The sequence below is a fragment of the Balaenoptera acutorostrata genome, chromosome 17 (assembly GCF_949987535.1).
Source record: "Balaenoptera acutorostrata chromosome 17, mBalAcu1.1, whole genome shotgun sequence".
Lineage (NCBI taxonomy): Eukaryota > Metazoa > Chordata > Mammalia > Artiodactyla > Balaenopteridae > Balaenoptera > Balaenoptera acutorostrata.
This window is the reverse complement of record NC_080080.1, coordinates 9,393,152-9,409,129: the sequence shown is the minus strand read 5'-3', so window position 1 is coordinate 9,409,129 and position 15,978 is coordinate 9,393,152. Positions and strand designations below refer to the sequence as shown.

The 15,978-nt window shown below is 36.7% G+C and overlaps 1 protein-coding gene across 4 annotated transcripts in view; it reads left to right on the top strand.

Moving 5' to 3' along the window:
• Positions 1 to 15,978, top strand: part of EFR3A (EFR3 homolog A) — a 93,592-nt gene that overhangs the window by 61,441 nt on the left and 16,173 nt on the right. For all 4 annotated transcript variants that reach the window (XM_007188894.2, XM_057531977.1, XM_057531978.1 and 1 more), the window contains 6 exons: positions 308 to 480; positions 954 to 1,029; positions 5,586 to 5,747; positions 6,385 to 6,516; positions 7,707 to 7,774; positions 8,749 to 8,876. In XM_007188894.2, coding sequence (XP_007188956.1) covers positions 308 to 480; positions 954 to 1,029; positions 5,586 to 5,747; positions 6,385 to 6,516; positions 7,707 to 7,774; positions 8,749 to 8,876 — 739 coding nt within the window. The remainder of the gene's footprint in view (positions 1 to 307; positions 481 to 953; positions 1,030 to 5,585; positions 5,748 to 6,384; positions 6,517 to 7,706; positions 7,775 to 8,748; positions 8,877 to 15,978) is intronic.

Below are 15,978 nucleotides of genomic sequence, written 5' to 3'. Positions count from 1 at the left end.
GCCTAGCCTCCTAGGAATACGGTAAGGGTGAAGTTAATACACATATAGTGCTTAGATTCATGCCTGGCATATGGTAAATGTGTGCTATTATTAATTTTATTAACTCTATGAATGATGTTTTTGTAAATTCAGTAAAATCCTCATCATCTCACAAATTTCCTTTTAGTTTTTCCTTCAGGCTTGTGTCCATACTTGCTGTTTTCTCTAAGCTTATGGTTCTTATAAAACAGCTTGAGAGTTTTACCAAAGAAGGACTCATGACAAAGGTTTTTTTGTTTGTTTCTTTGTTTTTCCTCCCTATAATCAGGTAACCTCTGGATACAAAGCAAAGACAATAGTTACTGCACTGCCGGGGTCTTTTCTGGATCCTTTGTTATCACCATCCCTCATGGAAGACTATGAACTGAGACAGTTAGTCTTGGAAGTAATGCATAATCTCATGGATCGCCATGACAATAGGGCAAAGCTTCGAGGGATCAGGTAATGTGCTATTTGAAAATAGGCTTAATGGTAATGTTTTCAGATTTCTATGTTAATGTATTTAAGTATTGTAATTTTTTTAATCTAGGATTTTCAGGTTTTATTAATCCAGAATTTTATTTAATTGGTATTGTGACAATTTAATTATTAATATGTTTTAAGATAGTCAGTGTTGAAGGTCTTCTAATGTACTCTCAGAGATCTCATCTACTAGTAATCACTAGTTACATAAATTTTATTTTGGTTTTGCTTTAAACTTAGGAATGACATTAGAAGTCAAGATTACTTTATGCAATTCTACTTGATTAAACTTGGTAATTCAGTAGTATCGTTACATATAGGCTTATTTAAAATGCTCATTGAAATGAGTGTTAAATAGTTCAGACTCCTAAGTATAGCTGATTCATCATATAAGATATGATATTATAACTAAATGTGCTGTTCATTAAAAATGATGCATTGATTGTCTCTAGAATAATACCAGATGTGGCTGACCTAAAAATAAAAAGAGAAAAAATTTGTAGACAAGACACAAGTTTCATGAAAAAGGTAAGATTATCTTCTGAAAAAGAATGCATCACTTAAGTTATAGCCATTTGAATTGTTAGGTAGTTTTATATTGATCGATAACCTTAAAATGAAGCCATAGCATTTTGGAGTTGAAAATCTGAAGCCATCTTCAACTCCCCACATTGCCACAACCGTCCTGATGGCGTCTCCTCCGGCCTGCGTTTAAACTTTGGGTTGTCCGCCTGCTGTGATAGTTCCAGATTTCTTCCTTTAAGTAAAATGTCTCTCTGTAATTTCTGCCCTGCTCTCCTCCCCACCCCAAACACACGTACTGATTTCGCTTTTAATGGGTCTTTAATAGACAGCTTCAAGTTTTTGAAAATACTTATCATCATTGATTAAATACATATAATGAGTATTTATTGTGTATTAGGCATTATTCTGTGCATTATTTGGGGTATAAAGGTCAGGTAGGCAGGATCTCTGCCTGTGTAACTAGTATTTAGCTAGATTTTCATTATGATCACTTAAATTTTGTAGGCGTATTGGCAAATGGCTGAATTTAGAAAACTATGGCATCTAAAGTTATTTAGTATATCAGGTAAACTTTCTGTGCAGTTATTCTTCATCCAAAGCTTGAGCACCTAGTATTGCCAGACGCTGAGCTCAACATTGAGAGATACAACAGTAAACATGCCATGTGTGCTAACTGACCTCAGTATAATCACAGTTTTGGTGGATAAATCACAGTTTTGGTGAGCCTGGATCTTTAGAGGTGCAGAGAACAACAGACCTATAGGAAGATAGGTACAGATATCTATAATCCCTGATCATCTTTGGCTCTTTGTCAGACCCCGTTTTCCTCCTGTCACCATCTTTTATTTTTTTGTCCTTATCTGTTAGTATCGATTGCTGTGTTTCAAGTTAATGGCCTCACAGTTTAAAAACTTCATTTGAAAAATAATTTACAAACTATCACTGTTCCTAAATTAATGTGAATAAAAAGAATTCTTTAAGTTTGACTATATTGTGTATGAAAAAAGTGGTTAATAATAGGTCAAAGGCATTAACTCTTTCCAACTTTTATTTTTTTGATATTTCATATCATCAAGTTAATCAAAGAAATTATTCCCCATAACTGAGGAACTTTTAATCGAGTGATAGAATGAATTTTAAAAATTTACTGATAGTTAATTTGGGGGTTTTTTACTTTAAAATCATGACATTAAGCAATCCTGAACTTTGGGACTGGATTGATTTTACTTTATCTAGTATGATAGAAATAATCCTTTGTGCTTAATTTTGCTAGCCAATCAATTTGAAAGGGTATGGTTTAACTGAAAGGTTAGACTATTTATTCCTTGTTAAATTTTGAATCATTAAACTGTTCTCTGAATTAGTTTTCCTTCCATTTTATAATTTAAAATAACTTAACCTGGCTAAGCATTTGTTACCATTAGTATAAACCATTTCTTTAGTATATTTTTCTTTAGGAACAATCTGTTCACATTTTTCCTTTATCAAATTTTATTTTTACAATTGGATACCCTTTTTCATTTACTTTCTAATTTATTTTATCAGTAAAAATGTTGTTTGGTTTTCATATGCAACTTTAACTAGCCACTTACAGAAATTTCAATGAAGACCTGAAGAAAAAAAATTGAGGTCTATAGCCAGGGGACTGTGGACTGCCCTTTGGTTAAGAGAAGCTTGCAGTTTAGAATGGACAGTACCTTTGGCTTCTCCATGCAAGCATTATGTCCAGGCAGCTGTGTCTCAGATGACTACCCAGCCTAAAACTGCTCCATCTGAATGTTTTAGGGACATCTTAGACATTGGATCTAAGTTTGAAAAATTGTCCCAGGGCAAGGTGCCCTTACAAATTACATTGGGAGGTGCCCTTTCAGCTCTAATATCCTAATGAAGCTGTATTTCCAGATAAGAGAAAACAGCTGTTTCCACTCAGCTGTTCCAAACAGCTGTTTCCTCACCTGCCAGGGCTACTCTCCTAGAGCTAAATTCCTGGCAGAATGTCACTGTATGAAAGAGCTCTTGTTAGTGTTTTCTCAATTGAGGATTATGTAGAAAAAAAAGTACTTCTTATTATGAAATGTAAAATATATAGGCATTATTATTTTAATTACTTTTAAGTGAACAGCAGTACAGCTAAAAGCATCCCACATGCCCATCTTGTTTACAACTCCATCTTCTCCCCAAGAGGTAATCACTGTTCTTGCTTCCATGAATATTATTCCTTGCTTTTTTTTCCTCCAGTTTTGCCACCTAAGTGTATATCTGTATATCCCTGAACAGTACAGTGTCGTTTTATCAGTTTTTGTATTTTTTGTGAAAGGAACCATACCTTATATATTTTTTTATGTTTTCTTTCTTTCATTTAGCTTTATTTTGGTGAAATTCATTCACGTGTAGCTTTATAGTATTTGATGACATGAATATACCACAAGTTACCCATTCTGTTGGTGGAATTATGAATTGTTTGCAGTTTGGGTTTGTTATGAACAGTACGACTATAAACATTCTTGTCCATGTATTGTGCTGTATATAACTCTCATTTCTCTGATGCATGTAGGAGAGAAATTGCTGAGTAATAAGTTATGTATTCTTCAAATTTACTAGACGATGCCAAACCACTTTTTGAAGTCATCATGTCTATTTGCACTATAATATTATAATACGTAATGTTAGATTTTAATTTTATCTAATATGGTAGGTATGTAGTAGGTAATTTTTTAAAAATAAACTTGAATTACTAAGGAACCCGAAGTTTAAACTCCCATGTGTGTAAGCACTGCTTTAATGGTTGTTAATGACGTTTAGGGACGTCAGATTTAAGAATAAGATTGGAGGTCATGAAGAACCTAGGGGCAAGAAGGGAATAAAGACACAGACCTACTAGAGGATGGACTTGAAGATATGGGGAGGGGGAAGGGTAAGCTGTGACAAAGTGAGAGAGTGGCATGGACATATATATATTACAAAATGTAAAATAGATAGCTAGTGGGAAGCAGCCACATAGCACAGGGAGATCAGCTCTGTGCTTTGTGACCGCCTAGAGGGGTGGGATAGGGAGGGTGGGAGGGAGGGAGACGCAAGGGGGAAGAGATATGGGAACATATGTATATGTATAGCTGATTCACTTTGTTATAAAGCAGAAACTAACGCACCATTGTAAAGCAATTATTCTCCAATAAAGATGTTAAAAAAAAAAGAAAGAGAAAGAAAAGGATTGGAGAGGGCCCAATACATAGACTGTTACACACCAGAGTATAGAATCTTTTGAGAGAGAGACAAACTCTGGGTTCAGAAAGATGGAAACCAAAATGTCAGCTTCAGAAATAAAGAGGAATCTGTTAGGAGAGCATACATAGCTGTGTATCTGTAGCCGCAAAACCCCCCACTTGCTGATACTGAACCACAGACCTCAACAGACTTAACCAGCCCCTGGCGCAGCTGGAGGACCCTCACCTGGGTGGGTCCATGTGCACGTTAAGTAGAGAACAGAGCAAAGTGCGCACCTTTCAAGACAGGCTGGCGTGCAGAGACTGTGCTGCTGCTGCTCACTTCTTTCTCCTCCAGTGAGGAAGCAGACGAACCTTCTGAGAAACAGAAACTGAGCTTGGAGCGTTGAGCTCAGGCCCCTCCACATGGGAATGAGTAGGCCTTACCCTGGCTGCACATTGCAATCACGGGGGGAGCTTTATGCTTTAAAAACACCGATGCCTGGGCTTCACCACTGACGGGTTAAATCACATCGGGGGTGGGCAGTGGTGACCGGTGGGGAGGAGGCATTGTGGTCCTTCCATTTCCCAGTGGTCGTAGCTTACAGTTTGTGTTGAGAACCAATGCAACACGTTGAGTTAATTACCACATAGTAACTTGAAATGGGAAAAACTCTCTTACTTCTGTTAGCTCTCACTTGGCAGTTAGACCTATACCCAGGAATGCTTTAGACAGCAAGGCTTTTATATTCTTTATTAACATACTTAGATTGGTTTGGTGTAGAGGGGACCCTCTCGCAGTCCCTGGGGTGCGTCTGTAACCTCTCCCATCTCCAGAGGGGCTTATAGATGTGCCGTCGTCACTTCAGACAAAAGTGGAGCAGAACCTGGAGATGCTCTTCCCTGGACAGCTCGTACCTCACCTCACAGGAGGTTGTTCCCTAAGGCGGGAGAGCCTGAATCCATTTCCTCTCAGCCAAATGTTCTTTATCATTGCCAAAGCTCCCATAACTCTGCCATTCATTTCAGTTTTTCTCAAATCAGTCTATAATTTGCTTGTCTTTTCAAATTAGTATTAAAAACATTTTCATTGTTTACACTGGAACTGTTTCTTGCTTGCTGTTTTTATTTAAGTTTGTCCTCAACTCCAATATTAGTTTGTAGTCATACATTGGTGTACTTACTGACGTTAATAATTGGAATACAATTTGACCCTCCGATTATCAGCCTAAATCTCTTCCATGTTAAGTTATGTAATAAGATAGCTACTTTTTAAGAGGTTATATATGCATGTAAAATCTGTCTTGCTACATTTTAAGCAAAATTATCTTTTTCCTCTGTCATTCCCCTTTTCAGAATGGGCAACAACTATATCGGCACATATATTTGGGCTGTAAAGAAGAAGACAATGTTCAGAAAAACTATGAGCTACTTTATACTTCTCTTGCTCTTATAACTATTGAACTGGCCAATGAAGAAGTGGTTATTGATCTCATTCGATTAGCCATTGCTTTACAGGTATGTTTTCATAAGCTTTCATTGAAGAAAGGATTCTTTCATGAATTAGACACCCATCTTTAAAATATTATTGCCTTTATCCAAGGACATGAGTTTTTTAAGTGAGATGTCTAGTTTTAAATCTAAAATACTCAAGGCTACGATCCCATTCATTTATTCTTTTAACAAATGTTGAGTAAGTATTGACTGTGTGCTAACTGTTGTTCACGGCCACCGGAATACTGTGATGAAAAAGACAACATGGTCCCTGTGCCCATCCTAGTGGGGAAGATGGTCGTTAAATAATAAGAATTACATGTATGTCGTTGTTTAATTGGAGTTTAAGTGTTACGCAATAACAGGACAGTTTGCAACGAGAATATATATATTTATTTTTATATATCTTATATATATTCTGCCCACGCCCACGTTTAGGAAGGGCTTTCCTAAAGAACTGTTTGAATTGAGAGATTTAAGTCTCTTATAAATGGGCATTTATTCTCTTTTTAGAATTTTTTTTTTTAAAAGCTTCTTATAAGGGGACATTTTTGTTAGCATTCCGAACTACCTGCAGTTTTTTAGTATAATCATAGAGAAAATGCTAATGAAGCGTAAGACCTTGATCTTTCAGTGTTTGTTTTTTGGTTTTTTATTAAAGGACAGTGCAATTATCAATGAGGATAATTTGCCAATGTTCCATCGTTGTGGAATCATGGCGCTGGTTGCTGCATACCTCAACTTTGTAAGTCAGATGATAGCTGTCCCTGCGTTTTGCCAGCATGTTAGCAAGGTAATGTATTTAGAAAAGCCCTCGAATTTGATTTTTATACAAAAGTGGTGGATTTTCTTCCAGTGATGATTATTTTTAATTTTGATGATTATGTACCACATTATTAAGATAATGCTATAAAAGTATGCATGACTTTTTCAATAGTGACAAAATCGATACTACAGCTCTAACTATGACTAGTGTTATGTTTTCTTTGATGCCTGTTGTTGTATTAGAATTTTTCTGTGTAATGGTTGAGTAGAATATATGATTTTCTTCTAAAATACTTCATGTGATTTCTTATATAATTGTTTTCCTTTAAAACCATTATGAATCTTAGCATCTAATATTTCTTTAATTATACTGTTTTTGTTGTTATTGTTTTAAACCAATCTACTTGAGTTAGATCTCAAAAGTTGAATAATTAATATGCCTCTCAGAGATTTGTCCTGTGTCATTCAACTGTATTTAGCTTTCTCAGCAGTAACTCATTAAATAGTTACTTGCATGATTTAATATACATTTCAGAGCTCCTAACTTACCTGGCAGAAAAAGTCCACTGTAGTTTTATTCTTTAAAAACATCTTTCAGGGAGAACCTCATTTTTATGAAATTGGAAACACTTCTCTCAGTCCTTGCTAAAATACAGGTTTTTAGAGCATTCTAAGAAATAAAACTCATTCCTTCATTAAACAAATGTTTGAGTGAATATTTGACATCTGCCATTAGAGATACAAATGCTGTGAAAGCAGTGTCCCCCTTTAAGTGAGTGGAGGAGCCAGACCTCACAAGAGCGCTGAGACCACCTACACGTGCTGCAGAAGGTGGTGCAGAGGAGGGGGGACAGCGAGGGCCTGGTGCTTGTGAAGGCGTTTCCCACATGGGGCGTTTGAGAAAGGACAGCTTCTAACCCCTCTGTAGTAGGTTTAATCAAATGTAATGTATCCTCTTTTTTTTTTTTTAACAACCTGTATTATTTTACTATCACAATTTTGTTACCTGCTGACTTTTTAAAATAATAAATGTGAAAACAAAATGAACTCTGCTTTTGGGCTCTAAATGTAGTTTAAATTCCAAAATAAAGTGACGGTATTTTGTATAAATGTTTAGATTCTGTTTCTGTGTTTTTAGTTTTCCAAATTTTTGTGGCAGGGTCCTGAGGAGTGAGGTTTTTGATTTTTATTTTGTTTTGATTTTTGAATATTTTTCAGGTTATTGAAATCCGAACTATGGAAGCCCCTTATTTTCTACCAGAGCATATTTTCAGAGATAAGTGCATGTATGTTAATTCTTTACATTTTAAGGAAGGGGCACTGACTTGGGAAACCAATCAGTGATAATTACAAAGGAGTAAACTACTGTTAGAATAATTTTCTGGTGTTTTAAAATATTCATCGTTTTATGTTTTTGTCATTTAATCCATCTAACTTGTTTCTCTTGCTATAAAAGTTCTTGTACAGTATAAATGTAGACTCATGAACACATGGAATCAATCTTTGATGAAAAAAATTTATCTTACCTTTTTTTAATATGGAGGTATATCTCTTAAATATAGCATGTTCTGATAATATAAGTGAACACTCCTTTAAGAGAATACAATATCCTGTTCAAGACTCTCAATAACTGACAACAATATTAATAAAGCTGTAGGAGAAAGAATGTATTACGGAAAATCAGTGTTATACCCTGAATTTTTTTCTTGCTGTCCAAACAAAAAAATATATATGAAAAATACTTTATTCAAACTTTTGGGCTCTAAAACCAGTTTAATATTGAAAGCATGCACATAAGATAATATTAAGCAGTTTGAAAGGAAAGTGAAATCGTAGGTCTTAGCCAAGTGCTTCCTATCACTTAGTTGACTAATATCTTCTTCATTAACAGACAGTGAGCTTCATTTTTATTTTCTTCTCTCAGTAGATTTTTAATTAGCATGAAAGTTAAAGCTGAATTTAGTCCTCTTCATCATTTAATGTGTGAATACCAGTGGAATAATGTAAGGCTGGCTTCACCGTTGGGACATTACTGGGGAAAGAATCAGCAGAATGCTTCATATATGGGTCCACGTACCATATGTTTTTAAAGAGCTCAAATTAGCCACCTAAAATACACTGATTTTTCTATTACTAATTACAGTTTAAGTTGCATTTATATTTATATTTAGGCCTTGATCTAAAATGTTTATATGTTAACTTATTTTTGCCCAGTAATTTAAATAATACTAAATGACTTCTTTTTTGATCAACTTGACAGGCTTCCAAAATCTTTAGAGAAGCATGACAAAAACTTGTACTTTTTGACCAACAAGATTGCAGAGTCACTAGGTGGCAGTGGCTATAGTGTTGAGAGATTGTCAGTACCGTACGTACCACAAGTAACAGGTAAGAGGAAGGTAATTAGAACTCTTACTCTAGTGATTATGTGTCAGCAATTTTTCTGTTAGCCCAGTTAGAAAGTTAATGATGTTTGTATACTTACTAGCTTAAGAGAATTTACTTCTATTTTAAAATTTTGTTCTTGAAAACCTTTAGTAAATCTCTAAAAACATGTATATGATTTTATCATGAGCGTATTGAATCCTCAAGTGATTGTTATTATTATACTTCATATTTTATTGATATTATACTGAATAACATTATCCTTTAAACAAAGAAGCAAAATGAGATCTTTACTCTTTAAGCAATATTGTGTTTAACTTAGGGAAATTGGTGAAAATTGTTTAGTTAGTGATTTGTGACTATTGACCTTAATGAATTATGTAATTTTTGTCATTTGAAAGAGTGCAGACTATTTGCTATGTAAAGAAATCTGCAAACTTTTTAAGTTTAAGAATATGTTTTGCTCTGTGCATTATGTATTTCCTTCCGTTCTTTTCATTGCCTGAGATAATTCTGTTTTGTTTCAAGGCAGAACTGCATGGTGTCTTGCATTCAGTTTTTACTTTGAAAACTAAAATCGAAGAATTTTTATCTTACACCTTCATTTGCATTTGATGACTGTATAAATATTAAATTTGGTAGAAAAACTCGTTCTTCCTTTGGGGATACCTCTGTTCTATAAGAGAACTGTTTGATTTCAGTTAGGTAGTTTTCTGGATTAATCACTAGAAGTAGCACAGTCTTTGGGAATAGCCATCTTTCTATAATGTGGATCCAAAGTATATACATTTATTACAATGATAGTTGTTTATAATAGTCTGAGATGTTAAGGCTTTTCTTTTAAATTCCATAGTATAGAAAATTCTATTGCTCATGAGTTCCTTGGCGAAATAAAAGTGCTAAGAATAAAACATGAGTAGAGCTTTGTAATTTAAAAGAATTTTTAAAATGGACTTTTAAAATATTTCATTCTTATAACTTGGATTTAGCTCTCTTTCCTTCAGGCAAAAAACCTCATAAACCCAGGCACAAGTACAAAGGTAAATCCAAGTGTCAGTTTGGCTTGCCCTTTCCCTCACCTGTCCTCTAGGAAAATAGCTTAATACAATTTGCCTTCTAGAAAATGGAGCCAGTGGCCTGTATATTTTATATAGTTGTGAGTTCAGTTATTATTTTGCTCTACGTTCCCCATAGCTGTAGTTTATTTTCACTCCTTGTTATTTCCTTTTACCCTATTCCTTTAACTCTAAACAATTTTTAATGAAAATTATGGTACTTTTTTTAAGAGGTGGTTTGCTCTTCCCATTTCCTCCCACCCCTGAAAATGATATATTCTCTTTCTTAATGCCTCCCTATCATTGACTAGGAGAATTCTGAGTATTTCAGCGTATACTTAGTTACATAACTGCACAGAAATCCCTCAGTATAAATAAGGTTTTTCTGATTTATAAAGATGTTGATAGTTTAGAACCAGTCCGTGGCATGTGTGTCCTGCCTTAATGCAGAAGGAGTCAGAAGATATAGTGATACTTTATGGGATAATCAATCGGTTATTAAAGTTTCCTTCTGCTGTATAACCATCAGATATTCATTTTTAAAAAATAAGGGATTTAAGAACAATATATCAAAAGAAAAAAAAACAAAATAGTTTGTTGTGTGTCATGCATATACACCCATCATCATCAAAATAGTAGCTGCCATTTATTAGGCACTAACTGTATGCCAGTCACTGTGATAAGCACTTCGTATTCATGTTCTCAATTAATCTGTAACATAGTTTGGTGAGGAAGGTAGCACTGTCTTTGTTTACAAATGAGGATAGTGAGACTGAAATTAAATAATTTGGTTAGGTAAGACCACTAGAATTAACTGCCTTGCCTGTTCAGTTAGGTGCTTAATAAATTGATTTTTGCCAACTGTGTGCTCAAAGATTGTTCAGTCATCCATATTGATCCAAGTTTATTTTTTTATGTATTCCACAAACCTTTACTGAGAGTCTACTATATATCAAGCACTTTTCTGACTTTTGGGGGTAGAAAGATGTTAAGGTTCAGTCCCTATCCTCAAGGATTAAAATCTGGTGGAGAAGACAGACAAATGATTGAAATGTAATGGTAACTGGTTCTAAAGAAAGAAGAATGGTCTGCCTAAAGCTTACTGAACTGTTGGTGACTGACATATAGTAAGTGATCAATAAATGTTAGCTGATTATTGCATTTTCCTTTTATCTCAAATCAACCTAGAATTTGAGTTAATAGCGTATGCCTAGGTGTATGCTAAGTGCTCCTCTGTGAGGGGGCACAGTACTCACAGTGTGCCAGCTGCTGTGCAAACAGAAGCAAAAATGAACAAGACAGGTGGAGGCTTCTGCTTCCACCACACCTACAGTCATTCCTAGCGGGTTCCTCCTCTGGACCACAAAACACAGAAGATGATTTTGAGTGACGTCTTCCTCAGTTCTCCCAAGATGGCACTTCGCCAGTTTTATTCGAGATGCGTAGGAAGGAAGTTAATTCATTATACAATTTGTCTAACAGGACAGTTGCACTATGCCTTAAAGGCTATGATCAGAGAGGTTTGGGGTCCTCAGGCAGCACCTAGGAGAGTGTTTGCTCCAGGTTTGGTGACACGGATGTCTTCCAGAGGAAAAAGTCCCTACGCTGAGCCTGAAGCAGGTGTTAGGCAAGTGAACTGTGTTTCATGCAGAAGTAATCGCATATGTGGAGGAATGGAGGTAGGCAAGAACATGATTTTTCAAGGAATTAGTATAAAGTTAGTCTACTTGGAGGGCATTGGAAGAGTAGGGTTGGGAATTCTAAAACCGGGTTAAATAGTTTGAACTATCCTAAAAGCAATGGGGAGTCATTAAATGATTTTAAACAGGGGATGGCATGATAAGAGTTGCACTTAGAAATGTTACTCTAGTTGTAGTTTAGCAAACTGAAGACGGGACAGCCATTTAGAATACTCTTCAGTAATCTCCAGGAGAGATGGCAGTGACCTGTACTAAGGAGGTCCCAGTGTGAATACAGGAAAGTGAGTGGACTCTAGAACACTGCAAGAGAGAATCTATAAACAGTTGAGTGATACGGTGGTGGGGGTGGGGCAGGGAGAAAGGCAAAGATTTTGTCTAGGGCTCTACCATGGGCATTTGGGTGCTTGGTACAGCACCAGGAGGAAGAGCAGACAGAGCTTGTTTGCTGCTTCATTTGCTTGCTTTTTGTTGTTTTTGTTTTAGGAGGGACGGGTGGTGTGACTGGGTTTAAGTCAAGAAAGAAAGAAGTGTGCATTTCAAATGTAACTGTCTATAAGTAGTTTTGAATCTTGGGTGATAGAAGGATGGACTTTTTATTAACAGAAATGAATAGGGAAGAGGGAGTAGTTTTGGAGTTCAGCCTTTTGTTGAGTGTCTTGGACAGTGGAGCATCCAAGTACGGTCGGGGTCAGGACGGTGTTTTGTGTGAGAGATTAGAGGTTATGATGAGAATTTTGAAATTAGCAGTATAGGGAATTTTGCAAGAGCTTTCAGGAAAGATGACTTCTCAAAGTGAAGAAGTGAAGAGAGACTAGAGTGGCTTTGTTCTACCCTTGCTATGTGGCCTTGGGCATAACCCCTTAATCTCTCAAAGACCCCATATCCTCATGTGAAGCGAGGACCATAGCCCTGAAGCCATTTCGCTCAAGTGGGATATATACATGAAAGTACTTTTAAAAACTACAAAATGCCATATCAGTATAAGAATGTTATTAGTATTTTTTTAATGTCTTAATCTTCCAGTTGGCATTTTGAATTTTGTTAATTTGTTTTATTGATTAAAAGCACTTATAACACATGGATGCCTTTACATGCTTTATCAAAACCTCCATTATTTTCCTACGAATATCTGCTTATAAAAGTATTTTCATGTATATATCCTATCTCTCCTTGTAGAGGTTTTGTTTTAAAGCTTGTTTTAGAAATAAAAGATTGTCTTTTATATTACACTGGCTTTTTATTCATGGTGACAATGGTTTTTTAGGTTCTTTTTATTTTATAAATATGCATTAGCTCTAGATGGAATTTTGTGTTTTTCTACAGGACTAAAAAAAGTATATCTGTATAAGTAGTATCAGCATTAAACTGACATTTTAAATTTCGTGTAGATATAAATTATCTGCGAAATTTCATTTTGCCCCAGTTAGCTTTTTCATTGAATCTGAATGGTATAGTAGCCCTAATTACATTTGGGATTTATTATATACAGTTAAGTAAGTTCCTACATCTTATTTTTTATATAGCCATAGAAAATTATATTGAGTAATTTAATGTAGTTCTGTGTTATACTTGTATTCAGACTGTTTTCTCTATTCTTTAGCCATCTGAATGCAGTTATATACATTACACACAGATACACCAGGTGGCAGCAAAATATCACTGAAGGACGTTAGGGCCTCGCTCTCTCTAAGTATTACTTCTAAAACCCAGGTTCTAATTAAAAACAAAAAGAAGAAACAACGATTACCATTGTGAACGGCAGATTATAGGAAGCGGAGAGGGAGAAGGGATGGGGAAATGAAAGGGCACAGAAAGTGGTGTCTGGGACTCCCCCAAACCAACCTCAGGAAGGGAAGCAAGGGCCTCCCGAGGGGGTGCGTACATCAGGCGCTGAGATGGTGACAGGGTGGTTCTCGAACTGGCGGGACAGCACAGTCCACGGAGGCTGCAGTGATGCTGCGTTCCAGCAGACGTTGAAAGGCAGGTCAGGAACCCATGTGGACGGCCCATGGAAACAGGAGAGTTATCTTTGGTAAGCTCTGTTTTGGAAAGCTTACTTCTGTGTAGATGTACAAGATAACTGATGATAGTTGTATCTGGGCTTTTTCTGTCACCTACAAGCAGGTTGCTCTATAGGTCAAAAGAAAGAACTTTCTGAGAATATAGTATTAGAGTTTCCCACTGAATTTCATTTTCTTCCCTAATCTCTGCTCACTATACTTCCCTTCTCTTCTTGTTGATTTTTGTCACTCAGTAATCCCTCTCCTGCCTCTGTACTTCTCCTTTCCTTTTTATTTTTATCTTAGGCTTCAATTTGACTTTTCTCTGCAACCATCAGCCTTTGTATATTAACCTAGAAATTCTTGTGTGGGTGGGAAGCAGGCTATTATTTATTCCTCATTTTGAATTCTGGTAAGACGTTGAAAGTTGGCGTGATTAGAGGGTAAAAAAGCAAGTCAGCAGTGATGACCACATACTATTTTGTGGCAGTTCCATTGATGTTTGGTCATTAGCTTTGGTGATTTATATTAGTGCATATGATCATGAAGAAAAAGTAGACAAAGTACAGTATCTAGGCTACCTCAGTAATGGCCCTATGCAAGAGATATAATATTTCCAGCCTGAAAACTGAAGAAAAACGATAGGTAATAACTTGTCACAGATATAGGTCTGTGTTCCTCCAGCCTTCACCCAGCAGAACCTGAGTAACTGGTGTGTGCTAGATGCAGATACAGAGTCTGCCCCTGAATTTCTTGTATACTTGGGGACATAAGACATTAAGTCATATGTCTGTACTTCAAGGCCCACTAGATGAATAAAGGGTGATGATGATTGAAGAGTGACAAGGAAAGATCAGTCATAACTGAAAGTAAATTTTTGTAGCTAGAAGAAAGAGGGATAAGTAAAAATAATTAGAGTGATATTTAAGATTTAAAGGAAGCGATGTAATGTTTAACCAGGGCTTGAAAGGTGAGAATCTTTACAGTGGGGAGGACATAAGAAAGGGCAGGTAATAAAGGGCTTCCAGTAGGAGTTTCTGTTTGTAGAAAAGCATGTAAGGCAGATGTGCCAAAGCCTGCTCAGAGGTTGGAGAATAGGCACGTTTGCCTTAAACACGAGATAAATAAGGGAGCGGCTCGGAAGTTACTGTCGGCAAGATCTGACTGGAGAACCCAGATGCCTTTTTACTTCATCAAGCAATGGGCAGATTTGCTTGGGGGAGTGATGTGGTTAGTGTTTTAGTGTTTAAGAAGCTCAGGGTGGCATAGAGGGAAGATTCTAGAAAGGTCTGTTATTAGGATAGACGGGGTCAGTGGTTCTCAACTGTGGGTGATTTTGCCCATCCCACGGAACATTTGTCAACCCTAGAGACATTTTTAGTTATCACCACTGGGACAGGCCTACTGGCATCCGGTGGGTAGAGGTCAGGGATGCCACCGAACATCCAGTGAGGCACAGGACAGTCCTCACGGCAAGAATTACCTGGGCCAAAATGCCACTAGTGCCAAGGCTAAGAAACCCTGGCTAGGTTGTGCTGTGAGAACAAACAGTCACAGGTTCTTAGTAGTTTAAACCAGTAAAGATGTATTCATCGCTCCAACTAACTGTGCATAACTTCGTGTCATCCGTATTCTGGAATCCAGGCTGACAGGATAGCCGCCATCTGAAATGTTACTCATACTTTACTGGCCAGAACTACTTACACAGTCCCTCCTAACCACAAAGAGGCCAGGAATTGCAATCCTACTATGTCCCAGAAAGAGAGTAAATTGCCGTATTTGATTAACAGCATTAATTACTGCCATGGAAGGCTACCTTGGAGTAGAGGAGTAGTCAGTAAGAAAGAAGCTAGTTTCTTTATGTTGGCCTTCTTTTAGTTCATTCTTCACCCCTTCAGAAGGATAAAATCACAGTACAGTTGATCCTTGAACAACACGGGTTTGAACTGCACGGGTCCACTTATACACAGATAATTTTCAGTAAATACATACTGCAGTACTATATGATCTTCAGTTGGTTGAATCTGTGAATGCAGAACCATGGATATGGAGGGCCGACTAAAGTTATAATGCAGATTTTTGACTGTGCAGGGGTCAGTGCCCCAAGCACCCATGTTGTTCAAGAGTCAACTCTGTATACAAAATGAGATCAGAAAGATGGAGTGTTGCCAGATTATGAAGTGACTGACTGTGCTGTTCGACTAAGATTCTAGACCTGAGCTTCCCAGTTGTTATTGGGAGCTTTACAAGCTGGATATTTATCTCCTTAGTTCTTCAGGTAGCTGGGTCGGGCCTGGGGTAGTCAGCTTGCAGTGCAAGCAACCTCTTCCTTTTATCTCCATATGCCTTA